This window comes from Triticum urartu, chromosome 2A (assembly GCF_056163025.1).
Source record: "Triticum urartu cultivar PI428250 chromosome 2A, HENAU_Tu73, whole genome shotgun sequence".
NCBI lineage: Eukaryota > Viridiplantae > Streptophyta > Magnoliopsida > Poales > Poaceae > Triticum > Triticum urartu.
This window is the reverse complement of record NC_141874.1, coordinates 743,910,690-743,926,125: the sequence shown is the minus strand read 5'-3', so window position 1 is coordinate 743,926,125 and position 15,436 is coordinate 743,910,690. Positions and strand designations below refer to the sequence as shown.

At 43.2% G+C, this 15,436-nt stretch overlaps 2 protein-coding genes and 1 pseudogene across 4 annotated transcripts; all 3 read right to left on the bottom strand.

Annotated features, from left to right (window-relative positions):
* Window positions 1–2,113: 2,113 nt before the first annotated feature.
* Window positions 2,114–3,172, bottom strand: LOC125540285 (uncharacterized). Of its 2 annotated transcripts, none has more exons than XM_087545386.1 (3): window positions 3,032–3,172; window positions 2,746–2,931; window positions 2,114–2,636 (listed from the first exon to the last, which is right to left on the bottom strand). In XM_087545386.1, the coding sequence occupies exons 2-3, from the start codon at window positions 2,874–2,876 to the stop codon at window positions 2,375–2,377; spliced, it is 393 nt and encodes a 130-aa protein (XP_087401512.1). In that variant the 5' UTR covers window positions 2,877–2,931; window positions 3,032–3,172; the 3' UTR covers window positions 2,114–2,374. The 2 variants fall into 2 exon arrangements, with proteins under 2 accessions (XP_087401512.1, XP_087401511.1); XM_087545385.1 differs by having other exon boundaries at window positions 2,746–2,941; window positions 3,032–3,164.
* Window positions 3,173–3,626: 454 nt separating this feature from the next.
* LOC147987566 (uncharacterized) lies at window positions 3,627–8,125 on the bottom strand (annotated as a pseudogene). Its single transcript, XR_015617686.1, has 3 exons — window positions 6,870–8,125; window positions 4,428–4,540; window positions 3,627–4,261 (listed from the first exon to the last, which is right to left on the bottom strand). The product of XR_015617686.1 is annotated as an uncharacterized LOC147987566 (transcript).
* A 3,637-nt stretch (window positions 8,126–11,762) lies between these two features.
* On the bottom strand, window positions 11,763–15,340 carry LOC147987565 (uncharacterized). The gene is made up of 2 exons (XM_087542432.1): window positions 14,607–15,340; window positions 11,763–12,037 (listed from the first exon to the last, which is right to left on the bottom strand). The coding sequence occupies exons 1-2, from the start codon at window positions 15,133–15,135 to the stop codon at window positions 11,763–11,765; spliced, it is 804 nt and encodes a 267-aa protein (XP_087398558.1). The 5' UTR covers window positions 15,136–15,340.
* Window positions 15,341–15,436: the final 96 nt, after the last annotated feature.

Here is a 15,436-nt window from a genome sequence, read left to right as displayed (position 1 = left end):
CCATCTGTAATCTCCTTCAGCGGACGGGTAACCTCCTTGCCGTCGTCCAACTCCTTTGAGCCCAGGCTTTTTGATGCCTGTGCTTCTTTCCGCCAAGAAGGCGCATCACTTCCTCCAGCTCCACCACCCCTACTCAGCCTGTATTTCCTTCTATCATCGCCGTCCGAGTATGCACTACCCCCTCTCCCTCCACTCCAGCTTCTGCTACCGCTCCCAGTACCGTCCCTCCCCGCCGGCCAGCGACCTCTTCCTCCCTCCTCAGCCCTCCTGCCAGTATCTTCAACTCTTAGCCATGGCCCAAACTGTGGTGCTTCCCCACTTGAGGGTTTAACCATGCAGTCATTTTCCACATGTCCAATGATTCCGCAAGTATAACAGAAGTCTGGCAGATGTTCATAAGCAAACTTGCACCACAATAGCTTTTTCTTCCGCTTGCTGTTGACATTGTCCTCCATTACCTCATCATCATCTCCTTGGCCTTTCTCTCTATCTAGCAAGAAACCACGCATCAGGGGCTCTTGTATATTCAGCTTGACTTTGATTCGTAAGTACTTTCCCACTGCCTTTCCATCCTGCCCAACATCCACCCCCAGCAGTTCATCAAAATCCTTCCCAATCAGCTCCCCCATTGTCCTGTTCATGGATCCAAGTGGCAGCCCAGAAACCCTGACCCAGATAGGTATCTGGTTGAAATCATACTCGTCCACTGGTTTATCCGGGTTGAAATCCTCCATGACCAATAGTTCCTTGTCAAACCACCATGGCCCATCCTCTAGCGCCCTCCTCCACCCTGCATATTGCCGGAAAGTGAACAGGAACACATTCTCCTCAATCTCCTTGCAGCCCACTCCCTTAATGGGACACCAGATCTTCCCCAATGTGTTACCGACAACGTGCGCATGCGCAAGCTTCTCCGAGAACAGTTTCCCTATCGCCTGTGGTTCCTCCTCCGCCCAGTCGCACCCCTTCTCCGGTTCCATCTTCGCCATCCTCGGCCCCTTCTTCTCCACCCCGGACAACTTGAGACCTCTCATCAAGCCCTCCACGTCCTCCATCTACCCTACTACTCCCCTCACTCCGCCTAACCTTCTAGGTACTAGTGTGTGTACGATCGTGAGTCCTAGAAACCCCACGAAAGGTTCAGTGGTGGAGCAGGATGATCCCGTGCGTCTTACTCCGGGGGGAAGGAAGATCGCACAAGACCTTGGTGGTGACAATGGTGGCGGCGTCCAGACGAGCGCTGGAAACCCTAGGCCGATCGGATCGCCTCCCGAGCGCCACAGCATAAATTACGGAACCGTCACCCAGGACGGACTCCTACAGGCGTGGCCTTGAAGCTGTTGTCTTCACAGAATGCAAATTCTGAACCCAAAAATATTTTGCAACTGTGCCCAAATGGAAGCACATCCGACGACGCACGAGCTTGATCTAGCTCGTCTCGTGGCGGAATCATGTGATGTATGCACATTTAGCGACACCAAAAATGTTGAATCAAACTAATTTTGCAACTAATTAGCCCCCCCCCCCCCCCCCCGGGAATTTCACCGGGTGGCCCTGGGTCTTTTTTTTTTCTTCAAATCAAATCAGGTAGAGAAAAGATCAACTTTTTGTGTGCCATTGCGACCTTTCTAGAATGTCCATATAAACAACCTCACATGTCTTTTGATTGGCGTTTATATGCGTCTAAGGAAATGGTGTCATTGAGAACTAGTCCCTGTCATGGTCCTTACTCTTAACTTCATTCGCCGTGTAACAATATAAGCTCATATGGATTTTTGTTTAAACTAGTCCCGTCATTCTCCTTACTCTTCTTTTCCCGCTATACTCTTAACTTCATTCGCCGTGTAACTATATGAGCTTATAAAGGTCATGTAGATTTTTCTTTAAGCTGGCCGCCGTCATCATCCTTACTCTTAGCCATAGTATCAAAAAACCATAGTGTTACAACATATAGGCATGAAATATCATCACAATATACAAGTACTAGACTATTCTGCAGTTGAGTATTTTTCTTGTGCGTTGAACTAACCAACCATTTGGAAGAGTACTTCAGTTTGGACAAATATGCGTGATGGTGTACACAATTCGGCTTAGCTAATCTATATCTTGTACATATAAAGATTTTAACAGATATGTCGTTTGTTTGCATCTCCTCGCTAGATATACACAACGCACAAAGACCTACAAAGATGCGACAAAACACAAAACTAATGAGCTACAAAGCTAACCAAAGTTTATATGTGTGTGTGTATGAGAAGGCTAATCAAAGTTGTTATAGGTATGTATGAGAACAACACTTTGTATCCAAAAGGAGCCTCTCATTCATTTTTGGTCGATGGCCCAGTCGTGGGGAGAAAGAGGATACAACCATCAATTACTCATGTTCTGCTTCCGGGTCGTCGTTGCGGTGGCGATTCTCCTGCTCCTGCTCCTGCTCCTGCTCCGTCACGGGCGGGGACAGCCGCAGCGAGGAGATGGGCAGGAGGTGTGGCAGCGGCAACGGTGCGGCAGAGGACGACGAGGCTTGAGAAGGCGAGCTCGTCGTCGTCGTCGTCTCGCCGTGGCAGCCGGCTCCGTCGATCTCATCCTCACCGAGCGCGACCTCGAGGTGCCGCTTCCTGGGCTCCATCTGGTTCCTGGCACATATATAATCAGTTAATCACACACGCACGACGAGATGAATGAAAGAAACAACGGAATTCTTGCAGAGAGTGAGATGCTTGCTACCCAACAGTAATAACGTACTTGAAGGCGAGGAAGACGAGGCACTGCGCCCTCATCTGCCTCAGCTGCGGCGCCGTCAAGGCCGCGACACCTGCAGGGCGGGCCGACGACCAAGGAAGCATCCCTGCTCGGCCGTGCGTGGTGTTGTTCATGTTGTGAGTTCTTCAGTATGCTTGCCTAGTTATCCTCCCCTCCTTGGATCTGCAACTGGAGAAGACTACAAGATCGATCGCTGAATGAATCGGCACGATTTGCCGGGACAGTGACATGAGAATGCAGCCAAAAGGAAAAGGCCAAACCAGCGAACCTGAATAGGCTTCTTCATTGCGTGCAGCATAAGGAGTTACATCAGCAGCAATGCAATGCAAATATATTGAGCGCCAAGTGCAGACAGGACAGGATATGGTTCATTACATAATCAACCAACAGATAAGCACCAAGTTAGTTGACAGCCTCCAACAAGCCATCAGACCATATATAGAAAATATAAATAAATACGAGAGATCCGCCGAATATTATAAAGCAACAGCAAATCTTCAGATTAATTTGCAAGAATTCAAGGTGCATAATCACCATCATAACAGGTGTCGAATGATAATTGGAACTTGATCCAGCCATCCAGGTTTGGTAGCATGAACCAACACCCCGGAGCATAAGTTATAGGAACAATTAAGTTTGATATATATGAAAAACACATGCTTCCTGGGCCATGTGTATCCCTTGCAATCTGCTCTGCTTTGCTTTCGGGACATGGCAGACTCTATCCTCGGTACCAACTCCTTCAACTCGTCCAGGTTTCCAGCAATTTCATCAGACTTTGCTGCAGCACCAGATCTGTTTCCCTCTAAATGGTGCAGCGACCATTCATTTGAAAGCCAGGATTCAGAAATGAGAAAAATGTATGAAAGGGATTCATTTGTGATCATTCATTTTCTGCAGCGGTCAACTTTGTTGGTGCTGGTCCACATGCTAGATCAAACAGGATGCCATGCATTTAGCCCCTGACTGCTACAACATCACACGCGTGGACCGAAAAAAGTGGATCAACAAGAATCCAGTGGAATTTGAAAGTAGCGTGTTCATGCTTGGATGCAAAAATTCTCCAGATCCCTAGAAGGTAACTCAAAGAAATCAGATCGATATGCAGCAGGCAAATAGTATAAACCTTACAAAAAGGATCGAGTCACTCCATGTCTCCATCTAGCTAGCTGCTAGCACACCCTAGGCAAGCCCCTCCCACCCAAGGTCTTGGCCGCAGCAGTCCTGGACAGCAGCTTGATCTGGCCCCTCATCCGCCCCCAGGCCCTCATCCACCACGGATCAAGCCTCAGCCTCCTTCTCCCCGTCCATCGCGACCCGCCTCCATGGGTTCTGGAGCCCGAGCGGCCGCTGAGACGACGGCGCTTGCACGGCAGTTCCCTGGCGAGGTCCGTCGGTTCTTGACCGGTAGGTCCTTCCACGCCTCCAGGGTCAGATTGTCGTGGTTCTGGTGCCGGCACAGCGTCGTCCACTCCTTGGTAGTTGGTGTGGCGTGGGACTGCATGCACAAGATTACACTGTTACATTGAAGACTAGGTGACTTTGGGATGAGAATGATTGGATGTGTTGATTGAAAAGCTTTGTAATGTGATTGAGATTTACGAAAAATGCAGGCAACTTATGAATAGACAACCCAAGGTCAAATTCAGCAATTAAGTACTCACAAAATTCAGCAAAGTTCTGCAAGCAACTTCTTTGTTAATGATAGTTGTAAAGTTAAGCTTGGTCATGCAGCAACCAGGGCAACTGTGTAGTGCTCTATAGTATGTGTGTTGCCCTGCTTCAAAGGAAGGGCATGGATGAGACGGAAGCACATACATAAAGGAGAGGAAGGTGATTAAAGAAAATAAATAGCATTGGCACATACTCCCTCCGTTCCTAAATATAAGTCTTTTTAGAGATTTCAATATGAACTACATAAGGATGTATATAGACGTAGTTTAGAGTGTAGATTCACTCATTTTGCTCCGTATGTAGTCCATATTAAAATCTCTACAAAGACTTATATTTAGGAACGGAGGCAGTAGAAAGCACCAATAGCGATCTGCCAGAGGCTCCTAGGTTGTAGGTTACAATTGCACCAGTAGACTAAACAAAGGCTTAGTTGTAAAATAATTGGAGTTCAGTACCAAAAAGGAGTCGATTTGATAGACTAATGAAACATGAATCACAAAAGTGCACTGCAAACAGGGAGAAAAGTAAAAGGTTGTGTCTACATGTAGCCAAACAAAGCTGGAATTTTGACAGGCATGGCAGAAGAAAGTAATGCTGTAAATCACTATAGGTGAATCTGTTTTCGTGGGTGGAAATTTAGTAACTTACTATAGGAGATAGATGTCATGTGAAGGAGAACAGGACATAGATATAGGTGTGAACCGGAAACAATTTGGTATTCAAAAGAAACAAAATGGTGTGCAGAAAAAAAATGCCAAAATTCAGATCCATAGCGAGTAATTCTCTGAGATAAGTGCATTAATTCAGACAGCAAAGTTCCGCAGATTGGATGGGTTGACTTGATGGTCGCAGGTTGGATGGATTCACTTGATGGCTTTGGAAAGGGCTTCACTTATGCAGGACAGGATGACAGGATTGTAGCGGGGATAGAGCAGAAAAGTGCAGTGTGGCCAAGTGAAGGGGTTTTCAGATGTAATGGACCAAAAGCGCACAATGAATATCACAACAAGGGTTAAAGGCATGGCAGAAGATATTGTTCCATATGTACTGTACATAACACAAAGTACTACACAATCCATTCATCTGTCCATAATTACCATCCCATGATAGTACTAACAACCTCTATTTAGTTTCTCTGGAAAAGCCTTCATTAAAAATATATGATTGAAAGAAGTAATATTAATAGTTTTTTCATGAAAAACATTTATAATTTACGCTAATATAATCATATAAGAATCCACTATTATAGTCACTTTGGTAAAAGTAAGAGAGGATTCAGTCTAAAACAGGTTTTGTTGGTCAGTATATAGTGCTCATCTGGTAGTTTGAACTGTAGCTGTTGGATCATCTCCAAGCACTCCAGGTGAAGAGAGGTGACGCGAAGCAATAAGTGGAAGTCAGGGATGAGTTCACTTAATGACTCGAGCCCTTAGATCTCCAGTGGATGGCCAGATGTTCATGATACCGTTTCGGGGCCTGACATATGTTTTAGGAAGATACGACGAAAGGATAAGACAGGGATTAAGCAAACGACTATTGTGGCCTATTGACAAGGTTCCCAAATCTGATGGACGAAAAGCTAGTGCACGATGCTCAATGCAAAAAAAGGTTAACGACATGGCAAAAAAAATTCTCAACTCCAACCACGACGCAAACTACAACATAATCAATATGCCCATCATTAGCATCCCATGAAAGTAATATCAATCTCTATTCAGTCAGTGTCTGCAAATTTGCATTTTGAGGTGCAATAAAGATTATCATGACCAAACAAATGCAAATAATATCATTTGATTCATCATGCAAAATATCTTGTAATACTATATTTCATTTAAAGCTTTAGCATCATATGGAGTATTTATTAAAACAATGAATTAACTTTCACATCGGAGACCAAATAAGAAATTTTTGCCTCTTACTATCTTAAGATAATTTTTATATGAAATTGATATAGATAAATTTATAGGTGTAACGATGACCAAATAATTAAGATTTCGAGATAGCATCGGTCCTGCTTGACTGGAATAAAAGTTTCTAAGATAAAACAACACAAAGATGAACATAAAAACTTCTATTCAAGGTAGCAATGTCCTATTTAAACTTCTGTCCGTTCTCCATTATCTTGGACATAAAAACTGAAACAATTGTTGTGATCCAGTGTTTTTTACGATTTTTCAATACCCCTAAAATGCTACTTATTGTGTGTTAGATCCTCCCGTTCACCTGTCTAATTACCTTAGGATGGAAAATAGAGAAGGCAAACAAATCAGATTTGACCAGCTTTGCCACAAGCACAAACAAAGCAACAACCAGTAAACTATGTAACTAATAATTACTGATCACACCAAGGAACTAGCATGTATCAGACAGGCTATGTGATAGTTATAACTATAAATGAAAGGAGGTAACTATCATGCAGCATAAAAGTTTACCACTTGACACTGTCGGTGACGATAATAACGATGGTGGGAAGTTGCAATATGCTTCTGACTGGTGGGGACATGAATCACACACCCTCTCAAGCTGGAGTGTGTTGACATCCCGCGTGTAACAACCTGTCTTGACCGATGAGATCATGCCATAATGTAGGAGCAAGTGCCTCCCCACTGCACCTATCATAAAGGACCCAGAATCCAGCGAAAATGCCTCATTCTCCATCTGCCACTGGGTGGAACTCCAACCATTGTTTCGCCAAACAGTATAAACACGCCGAGATGTGTCAGGTTTAGGAACAGACATCACAGTCACGCCTTGGCCTGCCTCCACGATGGCTATATCACCCCTCAAAACTCTGACACATGGTGGGTGGTCAGGCATGGAGAACTCCATCCTCCGGATGTCAAGCACGAGCAACTTTTCACTCAAACCTGAAATCCAGTAGAAGCAGCCATGCGCGTAATGGCGACACGGACAAAAGCGTCCATGTAGACAAGACAAAGCCAGGTAAGCTGCAAGTCAGGGATGTAATGGCTCGCCATTGCCCTGTGGAGGAAGAGAAGGCAAGTACCGCCCGTTTAGTTTGGAGCAGCACCAGCCAGAAAACTCTGAATGAAGTTTCCTCCTCCATAGCTTCTGCCTCCTCCTCGTCGCCGGAAGGGGCGAGGAAGCATTCGGCGAAGCAATCCCTTTCTATCAGGATTTGGCACACAGCCGGAGCGGCTAGGTCATCGGGGATTGGGGGGAGCAGGAGGTACCGCCGGTGCAGGGGGTCGCACACCACCATCTCCTTGAAGAGGGGTCCGAGCTCGTCGTGACGGCAGGGTCTGTCGAGGAGGACGCGGCCGTCGCGGACTTCCCGCACGGTCCAGCCCCAGTAGGGGGCGGGGAGGAAGGTGAAGTCGAAGTCGGCGGCGCTGGCGACGGCGCTGGCCGCCCGCGCGGAGGGGTGAGGCGGTACGGCGGGGTGGAATCCTTTGTAGTCGAGGAAGCCGAGGAGGGGCGCGGGGTGGAGCTTGCGGAAGCGCCGGAGGAAGGCGCGGTCGGCGACGAGGCGGCGGAAGGAGACGCAGGCGGCGGAGGCGCGGATGAGGTCCTCTGGGGTGGGAAGGCGGAGGAGGATTTCTACCAGGAGCTCGTCGGGGATAGCCGGCAAGGCCATCTTCCGGCGTCGGTGCGGGCTGCGGGCGGCGGCGGCGGCAGTGGTAGTTCGCACTAGGCTGTGTGTGTGCGCTGCTGCGGAGTGCGAAATGAGCCGACGACATAAAAATGGGCTACGTTGGGCTGAAAGTGCTGTGCGTCAAAACGATGCCTAGCCTACAAGCGATTTTCTCAAACTAATCGGTTGCAGTAAAAAATTATTTTAACATCTAAGAAAAAGGAATTTACCAAAACCAAAATCTAAGAAATAGGAATTTAAGAACACTAGAATTTTTTAAATAGAATGAATTATAAAAATATGTTCACAAATTATTAAACAATGTTCAATAATTTTGGGGAATCTCATGTCATTCAAATGTTCTCTAGTTTAGAAATAGTTTGCAAAAAACACTAAAAGTATCATGTTTTCAAAAGTTGTCCTCAAATTTGAAAAACATTCCAGAATTTTAAATATATTCATGCATTTTTATAAAATAATCTTTATTTTTAAAAGATGTAAGCTAGTTTTCCAAATAAAGAAAAATAAATAAATAGGGAAATGAATAAATAGAGAGAAAAACATGAGGAAAAGCGGTGGAAGAAAAGAAACAAAAAGAAAAGCACTCAACACAAATAACAAAAAAATACAATAAAAACCACAACCAAACAGTTGGAAAAATCAATTGGGAGAAATCGCTCTTGTTCCTTGCCTCCTATTGGGGATGACCAAGCTATTTTTGCACTATGCAGATCACCGACAATTTAAAACATCAAGTAGGAAACTGAGACGACCAAAAACATGTATGAGGAGAAAGAAGACAAGTGTAATGCTCGCTTGGGCTAGCTGGCAGGTCAGCCTAGTTGGCCTCAGTCCATTTAGAGAATAGAAGGGAAAAAACAGAGCAAAAGCAAAACAGATAAAAAAATACAGAGAATATTTAAAATGTTATTACATAAAATAAAAATGTTAGCGAATTTTAGAAAAAAACTTTACAAAATAATAAAATGTCAATTTAAAAAATCAAGAATTTTTTAGAACAATATTGAATTAAAAACGTTGGTGACTTTCAAAGAATCTTCAAGAATTTTCAAATTGTTTGCAAAATTTTAAAAATTTATGAATTTAGAGAATGTTCTTGAACTTTAAAAAGTACTTGAATTTATAAAACTTTCAACCTTTTAAAAATCTAAACATTTTTTAAGAATGTTCACTAATTTTAAAAATATTCACGAATTTTAAAAACATCTCTGCTCGGCCTTGCTCGATGCTGTTGAGTGTTGATGGGTTGAGTTCAGTATCTGCTTGCCTGATTGCCTTGCCTTCCTATCGTCCTTGGATCTGCAACCGTAATGTATTATTCATCGCAAGACACACACACACTAGGAGAAGACTAGAAGATCGAGCGCTGAACCAGCACAATTTACCGGGACAGTGACATACTGACATGAGAATGCAGCCAGAAGCGCACGACAAAAAGACACTGTATAATAGAGTAATAATAATCCTAATAATTATCATTGCATCCAGCATAAGCACTTACATCAGCAGCAATGCAATGCAGATCTATCGCACGCCAAGTGCTGACAGGACATGATATGGTTGATTACATGAACCAGCAGAAAAACACCAAGTTAATTATCGGCCTCCAACAAGCCATCAGACCATATATAGAAAAAATAAATAAATAGTACTACAAGAGATCGCTAGAATTATAAATAAAGCGACATCAAGTCATCAGATTGACCTAAACAATGTTCAATAATTTTGGAAAATCTTCATGTCATAAAAATGTTCTCAAGTTTAGAAATAGTTTGCAAAAAACTAAAAAGTATCATTTTTCAAAAGTTGCCCTAAAATTTAAAAAACATTCCTGAATTTTAAATATATTCATGTATTTTTAGAAAATATTCTTGATTTTTAAAAGATGTAAGCTAGTTTTCCAAATAAAGAAAGAAGAATGTAAATAGGGAAACGAATAAATAAACATGAGGAAAATCGGTGGAAGAAAAGAAACAGAAAGAAAAACACTCAAAACAAATAACAAAAAATACAATAAAACCCACTACCAAACAGTTGGAAAAATCAATTGGGAGAAATCGCTCTTGTTCCTTGCCTCCTACTGGGCATGACCAAGCTATTTTTGCACTATGCAAATCACCGAGAATTTAAAGCATCAAGTAGGAAATTGAGACGTCTTGCCCACATGCTAGCCTAGTTGGCCTTGGTCCATCGAGAGAAGAGAAGGAAAAAAACAGAGCAAAAGCGAAACGGACAAAAAACACAGAGAATATTTAAAATGTTATTATGTAAAATAAAAATGTTAGCAATTTTTTTAAAAAAATACTTTGCAAAATAATAAAATGAAAATTTAAAAAACCAAGAATTTTTGAGGAATTGTTGAATTAAAAACGTTGGTGAGTTTCAAAGATCCTTCAAGAATTTTCAAATTGTTTGCAATTTTTTAAAAATTTATGAATTTAGAATTTTTTCTTGAACTTTAAAAATTACTTGAATTTATAAAATTTTCAACATTTTTAAAAATGCTAAACATTTTTTAAGAATGTTCACAAATTTTAAAAACATCTCTACTCGGCCTGGCTCGATGCTGTTGAGTTCAGTATCTGCTTGCCTGATTGCTTTGCCTTCCTATCCTCCATTCCTCCTTGGATCTGCAACCGTAATGTATTATTCATCACACGACACGCACACACTAGGACAAGACAACAAGATCGATCGCTGAACCAGCAGGATTTGCCGCGACAGTGACATCAGAATGCAGCCAGAAGCGCACGACAAAAGACAATGTATAATAGAGTAATAATAATCATTGCATCCAGCATAAGCACTTCCCTTACATAAGCAGCAGTGCAATGCAGATCTATTGCACGCCAGGTGCTGCCAGGATATGGTTGATTACATGAACCAACAGATAAACACAAAGCTAATTGGCAGCCTCCAACAAGCCAGCAGACCATAGAAAATATAAATGCAGGAGATTGATCGAATACTCATCTAAAGCAACAGCAGGTCGTCAGATTGACCTGCTGCACATTAAACAGAAAACCTACCGAGAAATACAATCCAAGTCCTCACAGGTCAAGATTCAGAAATTAGAAATACTCATCTCAAGTCGCATTTCACCCAGAATGCCCATCTCTACACCTACTGAAGCCAAGATTCAGAAATTAGAAATTGTACTGTATGAAATAGGGATCATTCACTTTGTTGGTGCTGACTGATCCACATGCTGGCTAGATCGACCAGGATGCCAGGTATTTAGCCCTTGCCTGCTACGACAACACACAGGGACCGAAGAAGTGGATCAACGAGGATCAAGTGCAAGTAGTGCGTTGATGATTGGATGGGGAAAAAAAATCTCTAGATCCCCAGAAGGTAAATCAAAGAAATCAGATCAATGCCATTTGCAGCTCTAGAAGACTGTGGCTTGATTTCTTAACTAGAAATCAGTTCCCTAGAAGGTAACTCGAAGAAATCAGATAGACCAATACCGAGAAGCGATTGAAAACGATGTTCACAGCACGATCCTAACAGCGACATAGCCGTGCAGCAGTCGATCTACACTGGCTCTAGAAGACCGTGGCTTGATGCCGTTTGCGTGTTGACAACGGTACCATTTTGTCTGTTTCGAACCAAAAAGGATCAACACGCAGCAGACCAATAGTATAAACCTTACAAAAAGAATCGAGTCATTCCATGTCCCCATCAGCTAGCTGCTAGCACATCCTGGTCAAGGCAAGCCCCTGCCGCCCAAGGACTTGGTCGCAGCCGTCCTGGACAACACCTTGATTTGGCCCCGCATCCGCCCCCAGGCCCTCGTCCACCACGGGTCAAGCCTCAGCCTCCTTCTCCCCGTCCACCGCGACCCGCCTCCGCGGGTTCTGGAGCCCAAGCGGCCGCAGCGGCGATGGCGCTTGCACGGCGGTCCCCCGGCGAGGTCAACTTCTCGTGGTTCTGGTGCCGGCACAGTGTCGTCCACTCCTCGATGGTCAGCGTGGTGTGGAACTGCATGCACAAGATTACACTGTTACATTGAAGACCAAGTGCCTTTGGGATGAGAATGGTTGGATATTCATTGAAAAGCTTTGTAATGCGATAAAAAAATTCAGGCAACTTATGAACAGATAACCCAAGATCAAATCCAGCAATTAAGTACTGACAAAATTCAGCAAAGTTCTGCAAACAAATTTTTTTTTTTGTTAGTGAAACTTGTAAAGTTAAGGTCGGTCATGCAGCAACCAGCGCAACCGTGTCGTGCTCTATAGTATGTGTGTTGCCCTGCTTCAAAGGAAGGGCATGGATGAGAAGGAAGCACAAGACATAAAGGAGACAAAGGTGGTTAAAGAAAAAAATAGCATTTGCACATAGAAAGCACCAACAGCGATCTGCCAGAGGCTCCTAGGTTGTTGGTTCAACTGCACCACTAGACTAATTAAACAAAGGCTCAGCTGTAAAATGATTGGAGTTCAGTACCAAAGAGGAATCATTCAATAGACTAATGACAACATGAATCACAAAAGTGCACTGCAAACAGGGAGAAACGTAAAAGGTTGCGTTTGCATGCAGGCAAACAAAGTTCGAGTTTTGACAGCCATGGCAGAAGAAAGTACTGCTGTAAATCACTATAGGTGAATTTGTTTTCATGGCTGAATATTTAGTAACTTTCTATAGGTGAAAATAGAGCGCCCCAACTTGCAGAGGTGCAACTCAAGATAGATATCATGCGGAGGAAAAAAAAATATAGACATAGGCGTGAACTGAAAACAATTTGGTATTCTAAAGAAACAAAAAAAATGTTGCGCAGAAAAGAATGCCAAAATTCAGATCCGTAGCGAGTAATTCTCTGAGATAAGTGCATTACTCAGCAAAGTTCCGTAGATTGGATGGATCAACTTGATGGCCACAGGTTGGATGGATTGACTTGATGGCTTTGGAAAGGGCTTCACTTATGGAGGATAGGATGCAAGTATTGTGGCGGGGATACAGCAGAAAAGTGCAGCGTGGCCGAGTGGAGGGGTTTTCAGATGTGATGGACCAAAAGAATACAATGCAGATCACAACAAGGGTTAAAGGCATGGCACTGATATTGCTCCATCTGTACATCAGTACATGACACAAAGCATTACACAATCCATCTGTCCATAATTACACCCTTGATAGTACTAGCAACATCTATTAAGTTTCTCTGGAAAAGCCTTCATTAAAAATATAAGACTGAAAGAAGTAGTATTGATAGATTTGTCATGAAAAATATTTATAATTTTTGCTAACATAATCATATAAGAAGAATCAACGATTATAATCACTTTGGTAAAAGAAAAAGAGGATTCAGTCTAAACCAGTTTTTGTTGGTCAGTAAATAGTGCTCATCGGGTAATTTAAACTGCAGCCATTGGATTGTCTCCAAGCCCTCCAGATGAAGAGAGATAACTCGAAGAAGTAAGTGAAAGTCGGTGATGAGTTATTTAATGACTCGATCCCTTAAATCTCCAGTGGATGGCCAGATGTGCATGATACCTTTTCGGGGCCTAACATATGTTTTAGGAAGACATGGCAAAAGGATAAGGCAGGGACTAAACAGATGACTATATATTGTGGCCTACTGACAAGGTTCCAAATCTGATGGACCAAAAGCTAGTGCACAATGCTCGGTGCAAAAAAGGGTTAATGGCACGGCACAAAAATTGCCCAATTCCAGCCACTATGCAAACTACAACACAATCAATATGCGCATCATTAGCATCCCATAAAATTACTAGCAATCTCTATTAAGTGAGGTGCAACAAGGATTATCGTTATCAGACAAATGCAAATAATATCATTTGGTTCGTCATTCAAAAAATCTTGTGATTCTACATTTCATTTAAACTTTCAGTATCATATACTCCCTCCGTAAACTAATATAAGAGCGTTTAGAACACTACTTTAGTAATCTAAACGCTCTTATATTAGTTTACAGAGGGAGTATTTATTAAGAATGTATAAATTTTCACATCGGATACCAAAAAGACTTTTTTGCCTCTTACTCCCTCTTAAATCAGCGACACTTATTTTGGGACGGAGGGAGTATATCTTAAGATATTTTTTTATATAAAATCGATAAAGAATTTACAAATGTAACGGTGACCACATAAGACTTCCAGATGGCATAAGTCCAGCTTGACTAGAATAAATGTCTCTAAGACAGAACACTACAAAGATGAAGTGCCAGCAATGTCCTGATTTAAACCTGTATTCAATCTCCATTATCTTCACCATAAAAACTGAATCAATTGTTGTGGCTTGTGATCCAGTGTTTTTTACGATTTCACAATACCCCTAAAATGTTACTTATAGAGTGTTTCATCCTCCCTTTCACTTTTCTAATTACCTTAATATGGCACATAGATAGAAAAGACAAACAAATTAGCTTGATCAGCTTTGCCACAAGCACAGAAAAATAAGCAGCAACCACTAAACTATGTAACAGATACTTACTGATCACATTAATGAGCTAGCAAGTATCAGAAAAGCTATGTGGTAGTTATTATAACTATAAAAGAAAGGAGGTAACTAGCATGCACAGAAGGTTTACCACTTGACACTGTCAGTGATGATAATAACGATGGTGGGAAGCTGCAATATACTTCTGACGGATTGGGACATGAATCACACACCCTCTCAAGATGGAATGTGTCGACGTCCTGCGTGTAACAACCTGGCTTGACCGACACGCTTCCGACATGATACACGAGCAAGTGCTTCCCCACTGCACCTATGGTCGAGGACTCAGAATCCAGCGAGAATGTCTCATTATCCATCTGCCACTGGATGGAATTCCCACCATTGCTTCGCCAAACCGTATAAATTAGGCGAGATGTGTCCGGTTTAGGCACAAACATGAGAGTCCTGCCTTGGCTTGCCTCCACGACGGCCACATCATCGCCCGAAAATCGGACACACGGTGGGTGGTCAACCATGGAGAAGTCCATCTTACGTATGTCAAGCACGAGCAATTTTTCAATGGTGCCTGAAATCCAGTAGAAGCAGCCATGTGCGTAATGGCGCGACACAAACCAAAACTTCCATGTCACTCTGAATTCAGGGATGTAATGGCTCGCCATTGCCCTGTGGTGGAAGAGAAGACAGCTGCGACCGGTTTATTTTCGAGCACCACCAGCCAGATCACTCTGAATGACGTCTCCTCCGTAGCGTCTGCCTCGGAAGGGACGAGGAAGCACTGGGCGACGCACGACCTTTGTATCAGGAGTTGGATCGCAACCGGAGGGGCTAGGTCACCGGGGATAGGAGGGAGCAGGAGGTACTGCCGGTGCAGGGGGTCGCACACCACCATCTCGTTGAAGAGGGGTTCGAGCTAGACGTGACGGCCGGGTCTCTCGAGGAGGACGCGGCCGTCGCGGACTT

Bases quoted from the DNA above. Each gene is read 5' to 3' on its own strand.
- LOC125540285 (XM_087545386.1), bottom strand. From the start codon at position 2,876: ATGAACAACACCACGCACGGCCGAGCAGGGATGCTTCCTTGGTCGTCG. The intron at 2,637-2,745 runs GTACGTTATTAC...TATATGTGCCAG, and splicing joins CTCGTCTTCCTCGCCTTCAA to GAACCAGATGGAGCCCAGGA.
- LOC147987565 (XM_087542432.1), bottom strand. From the start codon at position 15,135: ATGGCGAGCCATTACATCCCTGAATTCAGAGTGACATGGAAGTTTTGG. The intron at 12,038-14,606 runs GTAAACCTTCTG...TTGTGCATGCAG, and splicing joins ATCACTGACAGTGTCAAGTG to TTCCACACCACGCTGACCAT.